Below are 7,032 nucleotides of genomic sequence, written 5' to 3' on the forward strand. Positions count from 1 at the left end.
TGTACCGGGAATCTGCTGGATTTTAATCTAGCTATCTATGTATGTATGTATAGATACATATAGAAGATTATATGATATATGATGTGTACAGTTTTTTTTGTCAATGCTATTTTAACATGAGTTTTTACATAAAGAGAACTGCTGTATGTAAAACCTTATGCTAAAATCGCATTGCATACCGATTGCGTATGCATGTCATATGGATATTCCATGAAGAAATCACATGGAAATTGCATGACACTCGCGTAGCACTCGTCTTTTTTTTTTTTTGGTCCGGAAATCGGACCGTTTTTTTTCTCGCGAATGGGTATGAGCCCTTAAATGAAATCCTGTAAAACCTTAGAATCAGTAAGCAGCTAAAATTTTACTTTAGTAAAGGACACAAACAAATAATTAAGAAATCATTTGCTTTATTTCATTATTCATATGAACCAGAAGGAGAACAGAACAGCAAATAAAATCAGTGAACAATCTGTTAGCCAGCGTATTGCTCTACACATAATCTTTTGATTGTCACCTTATACACACTTTTTTGTGTTCGCTTAGAATATTAGGCATCCACTAATGTTCATCTGTATTTTGCATCTATGTGACATCTATAACATCTTTGGTACAATAAACCATCGGTGTCATCCCGCAGTGAATTGGTGTTTTAATCAAATAAAATACGGTATATTTCTCCTGGGATACGTCCTAAACAGCAACTCTTATACTAACGGCTAAGCAGCTACATTTTTATAGCTTTATATGTATCTGTAGGTATTTTATGATTATTCCACTTTAAAGCCTTACTTAGAAACTCTTGGCATACAGACCTAGTTTATGTTTCTACTTCTCTTTGTGAGCTGCAATGAATAGCGCGTTCTTATAGTCAGTAAGGTCACTCACAGCCGTTCTCTTCTTAACCTTACAGGTATCAATAGCAAAACCTTCTTCAACTAGAACTTTCCTGGCAAAATCCTCATCAAATTTGAGCAAATGGAACTTGTCTTTCCCGATTGTAATATATGTTGCATCTAAAACTGCAATAAATATGAGATGTCCTCCAGGTTTCAGCAACTTTGAGATCTTCCTAAGATAATTTTTAAGTTCATCTTGATTTTTGCTAATAATTTCTAAAAACCAAGCAATGATGATGCAGTCTGCTGGTGGTAGATATATCGGTTCTACGATATTTTCTTTTTCGAAGTCACATTTCACAACATGTCGAAGGGCTGTTCGCACGTTCCCATCTTTGTCCTGAAACTGGTCACTAAAATAAATGGAAACATGAAGAATGTGATTGTATCACAGCCATTTTTAAAGCATTAGGGCCCAACAGGAGTCAATGGTTAGAACTGGACTGCTGGTTTTTAATTTTTGGGAAAGGCTTAAATTTAACAAAGATTGCTGCACTGCATTTTAGTTTTGAAAGCTATATTCACACTATGTTTGGGTGACTATGTGTGATGCATGTACTGGGAGCTTCAGTAGTATACATATACTAAAATTATCCATAAGCCTGCATTTTGATACAGGGATGATGTGTTGTGATGTTTTATGTATAAATATGTGATTCTTCAGATGTTGTATCAGTCAATGCCTGATGAAGTGACCTGAGTAGTCTCGAAAGCTTGCAATGTGTTACCATCTTTTCAGTTAGCGATTAAAAGGTATCAACCACTGAGGACTCTCAATTCTAAATATTCTTTCATAAGCCTGCATTCACTCAACGGGGACAAAAAAATGTAATAATCTCTTTCAACAAAACTTTTTTAACTGAATACAAAACAGTGGAAAACTGCACAGATGGTCCTCAGCTTTGGGAAGAGGGGGAGAGTATGTAGGAAAGCCAGGTGGGACAGAGTATATGTGAAATCCCCTTATTGCTTTGCTTTCCTTGGAAAAGGACTGTGATTTTTGTTATGTATGTTCCAGGATAAGGCTGGTTTCCTTTAAAGAGTTGTGCAAGTTTATGGAGTTCAACAATCCTCACACTGTCTGTACACAAGAATCCGTTGCCTATGAAAAGTCTAATGCCCACCTGAGAGAGTGAATGCCTACAATTGGAACCGTACACTCACTGGCCACTTTATTAGGTACACCATGCTAGTAAGGGGTTGGACCCCCTTTTGCCTTCAGAACTGCCTCAATTCTTCGTGGCAGAGATTCAACAAGGTGCTGGAAGCATTCCTCAGAGATTTTGGACCATATTGACATGATGGCATCACACAGTTGGCGCAGATTTGTCGGCTGCACATCCCTGATGCGAATCTCCCGTTCCACCACATCCCAAAGATGCTCTATTGGATTGAGATCTGGTGACTGAGGAGGCCATTTGAGTACAGTAAACTCATTGTCATGTTCAAGAAACCAATCTGAGATGATTCGAGCTTTATGACATGGCGCATTATCCTGCTGAAAGTAGCCATCAGATGTTGGGTACATTGTGGTCATAAAGGGATGGACATGGTCAGCAACAATACTCAGGTAGGCTGTGGCGTTGCAACGATGCTCAATTGGTACCAAGGGGCCCAAAGAGTGCCCAGAAAAAATTCCCCACACCATGACACCACCACCACCAGCCTGAACCGTTGATACAAGGCAGGATGGATCCATGCTTTCATGTTGTTTACGCCAAATTCTGACCCTACCATCCGAATGTCGCAGCAGAAATCGAGACTCATCAGACCAGGCAACGTTTTTCCAATCTTCTACTGTCCAATTTCGATGAGCTTGTGCAAATTGTAGCCTCAGTTTCCTGTTCTTAGCTGAGAGGAGTGGTACCCAGTGTGGTCTTCTGCTGCTGTAGCCCATCTGCCTCAAAGTTTGACGCACTGTGCGTTCAGAGATGCTCTTCTGCCTACCTTGGTTGTAACGGGTGGCAATTTGAGTCACTGTTGCCTTTCTATCAGCTCGAACCAGTCTGCCCATTCTCCTCTGACCTCTGGCATCAACATGGCATTTCCGGCCACAGAACTGCCGCTCACTGGATTTTTTTTCTTTTTCGGACCATTCTCTGTAAACCCTAGAGATGGTTGTGCGTGAAAATCCCAGTAGATCAGCAGTTTCTGAAATTCTCAGACCAGCCCTTCTGGCACCAACAATCATGCCACGTTCAAAGGCACTCAAATCACCTTTCTTCCCCATACTGATGCTCGGTTTGAACTGCAGGAGATTGTCTTGACCATGTCTACATGCCTAAATGCACTGAGTTGCCGCCATGTGATTGGCTGATTAGAAATTAAGTCTTAACACACAGTTGGACAGGTGTACCTAATAAAGTGGCCAGTGAGTGTATATTGTTTTTCAAATTGTGGCTAATGAGTGATATTTGTCACTATATCAGTGGCATACATGGAGGCAAATGCAGGGCTGTACTTATGGGAATCTCTTGATTATACCTCTGACTCAAATGTGTGGTGATCACAAGCATACTGTGTCATTTCAGAAGAATCCAGCGATTCAAAATTTTCAACCAAATTGCTAAAAGTAGACATTTTTACTGACAGTTGAAATTTAATTTCAATAGAATAACATTTTAAAATGGGGTTGGTGGAAGACATACAATATTTTACATGTTTTCATTTTGTTTGTAGACTACAAGTACAATATATTTCACCTTTTTCCTTCTATGTCTGCATGATGTTTCGCAGCATGGTCCCACTCAAATGCTCCTGTACGTTCATGCATCCATCTTTTCAGCTCCATGATGCATCTGTCATTGGCCTTCAGCACAATGATATGTTTAAAGAATTCACAGACGGCGTATAAGTGGTGAATTGTGGAACTAGCACTGACCTCAATCAAAATGTCTCCTTTAATGTGACCTGCAGAAAAAATGTCTGAATATTGTTATATGCATACAAGAGGAAGTTATGATTTGTCATTATCTATATTCACTATGTCCACTATACATATCCTAAAAAGGTTATCTACTACAAGAACAATCGCTTCTTAAATGAAGTAGACCCCCTTGCAAAATAAAAACACCTACAGCTCATCAGTGGCCACTTATTGTTATGGCTGGTGGAACGCACCAAATTATAAAATAATAGTAGGTGCGTTCACAGCCCAGGGTCCACCGTGCAGAGGTGGTACACTGCTGCTAGGTAATGGCGGGAGTATAAAGCGGGGTGGAAAGGTCACACGTGGGTTAACGTCACCCAGTGTAAACAGGAGCGAACTCTGTTAACTCACAGAGCCGCACTACCGCTGAACATAAGTGCCGGAGCCTGTTTAGCTCACAGAGCCCGGCCAATGAGCGCACAGAAAGCAGTCACAGAACTCTACCCCAAGGGACACGGGGTCAGAGTCCCTCTAGACCTTCTGAGCGCGTGGCGTCGCAACTGCGGACGCCGCTATAGACGCTGACTACTGAGTGTAGAGCACATGCACTGAGGCGTGCCAAGTCACTGATGGCGACTGATGCCTGTCTAAGGGTACCGTTACACTTAGCGATGCACCAGCGATCCCGACAACGATATGGATTGCTGGTGCACCGCTAAGTGGTCGCTAGTGAGCTGCCAAACAGGCAGATCTCACCAGCGACATCGCAGGGGTCGAGGGTCGCTACTTACCTGTCAGACGCGGCGATCCTGACATCCTCTCGCCCGCCTCCATGCCTCGCTCGTCGGCGCCACAGGAAGCCCAGCAGGAAGTGGCCGACGAGGAATGGTCCAGGAGCTTCTCGCGCGACCAGCGATAATCAGCGGGGGAGACGGTCGGAGGTAAGTATCACATTCAGCGATATCGCTAGCAATATCGCTGCAACGTCACAAAATCGGTGACTTTACAGCGATATTGCTAGCGATATAGCAGTGTGTAACGGGGGCTTTAGACTCTGTCCTACCTTCACCTAAGCCTGGGCGCTTAACAGGCTAGGCTGCACAACACATGCGTACCAAGGGTAGGGGTTTCTTAATGAGTCATTCACCAGAGACATTCATACATGCATAAAACATTCACTCCTCATAGTCTGATAATGCAGTCTATACTAGCGCATGGCCGAGCGGCCATGCAAACCTTTTATAGCCGCATGCTTCCGGGACCTTCCTGGCTTTTTGGATGGACCAATCTGAGCTGGAGAAGAACCTGAGCACATGACATTCGATCTCCAATGGGAGATCACTCCATGGGCATGCTCAGTGGATCGACAGGAGGACTAAGTACCTGGAGAGACTCGCTGCTGACCAGCATGCGTTGCTATAGTTGGACCAGAGGTGGCAGCAGCAACCAAACCCACGGAGCTAGATTGGGCAGAGCGCCAGGACCAACGACTCTGCTGAGCAACCTCCTCTGTGGCTGGAGAGGAATCGGAGACCGCCGGAAGCAAGAGGAACCCGACGCCTAACACTTATGGGCTGCTGCGCTGTCACTTCCATTGGATAATTGCAACAAGAGAGAACACAGCACACCTCTAATCCCTTCCCACCCATGAATATGTACTAGATATCCATTTACTGCACAGCTGGAAGATCACAAAACTATTAAGACCTGCTTTACATTTACTGCACTTACATGGTACGGGCTCAGGATCTATAACGTACAGCATGGCCTCATCTTCTGAATATATATATATATATTTATTTGTATATGAAAAAAATATTATATATACACATATTCTGCATCACCACATCTGTAAAAGTCCTATCTATCGAAATATGGCCCCAATACCTCTAAAGATAAAAAGCAAAATCAAAATAACAGAATTACAGCTTTCCAGTTGTTGGTAATCTATAAAAATAAATTCAGTAAGACGCAATCAAAATGTCATATCTACAAAATTAAAAACATCAGATGATCATGTAAAAAACAATCCCTCACCTAGCTCAATCGGTGAGAAAATGAAAACGTTACGAGTCTTGGAAATTGTCAACACAAGCGAATATTATTTTCTTTTACAAATTTCATCATTTTTGTCACCATTTAAAATATAGAAAAAAAAGACAAGTTTGGTGTCACAATAACTGTACTGACCTGGAGAATCATATTGCCGAGTTATTTTTACAGTCTGGATCGACGCATACAACAGCGTGTTGAAGTTCCCACCAATATTCACCAACTTCACACAGCCATTAAAGAGGAGAGGACCAACATTCCAGAGGCCACAATTAATAACCTTATCAACTCTATGCAAAGGAGATTTCCTGTACTGCGTCAGGCAAATGGTGGTCACACCAGATACTCACTAGTTTTCTGCCCCTTCCCTCCGCAAAGACCTTTTGTGTACGTATAAAAAGTCTTAGATCTTTGAGTTCAGCTCATGAAAAATGGGAGCAAAAACAAATTCGCTACATTTACATTTTTGTTCAGTTTTGAAAGATTAATAAACCACGTACCCTCTGCAAAAGTTTTTGTAAGATTTTCAAGGGGAAATATTATGGAATCATCACCAAAATTCATTTCAGGTTTATCTGAAAAATAAGTTTCCAGACTTTGTCTGGCATCAAAGCCATCTTCATGGTAGATCTTATAGTTAGAGGAATCCATTGTGTAGTCTTATGTCACGGATGAGTTGTTTGTCTCTAATAGTCTGTTGAGGTCTTTATATAATTTGCAACTCTTCTAAGAATTAATTATCAGGTGATGAGTCTTGCATCTTAACGTAAGAGTCATGGGATTACCGTATATTCACGTGGAATTTGTATGATCTTTCTATAAACAAGTTGGTTTTAGAGTATGTGCAAACAATGTTTTATTCAGGCGGGCAAAACAGTGACATTTTTCAAAGGAAGACGCTTCAGGATACAAGAATGTTTTTTTTCCTGAATTGTCTTTTTTTTTTTTACTATATTTTGGTTATTTTCAGAGCGCTTTTTCCATATTTTTGGGGGCTTTTTTTACTTGCCTTTTCCAGATGATTTTTTTTTACTTCATCCAACAATGAAAAAAACGCTTTCAACTTTTTAACAAAAATGTTGTCAAAATGCTAACAATATGCCCAACATCTTATGGGTGTCTCTTGAACCTTGCTATTGACTTGCTTCAGAGCAGAAAATGCCTAGAGAATGATCTTCTCATTTCTTGCAATCACTGAACTGCTTGCTCACT

The 7,032-nt window shown here is 41.3% G+C and overlaps 1 protein-coding gene across 1 annotated transcript; it reads right to left on the bottom strand.

Moving 5' to 3' along the window:
- Window positions 1-393: 393 nt before the first annotated feature.
- LOC141097705 (indolethylamine N-methyltransferase-like) lies at window positions 394-6,512 on the bottom strand. Its single transcript, XM_073585083.1, has 3 exons — window positions 6,321-6,512; window positions 3,602-3,809; window positions 394-1,252 (listed from the first exon to the last, which is right to left on the bottom strand). The coding sequence occupies exons 1-3, from the start codon at window positions 6,469-6,471 to the stop codon at window positions 829-831; spliced, it is 783 nt and encodes a 260-aa protein (XP_073441184.1). The 5' UTR covers window positions 6,472-6,512; the 3' UTR covers window positions 394-828.
- Between the last annotated feature and the right edge of the window lie 520 nt (window positions 6,513-7,032).

Source organism: Dendrobates tinctorius, unplaced genomic scaffold (assembly GCF_039654945.1).
Source record: "Dendrobates tinctorius isolate UK_male_01 unplaced genomic scaffold, ASM3965494v1 ptg000086l, whole genome shotgun sequence".
Taxonomy (NCBI): domain Eukaryota; kingdom Metazoa; phylum Chordata; class Amphibia; order Anura; family Dendrobatidae; genus Dendrobates; species Dendrobates tinctorius.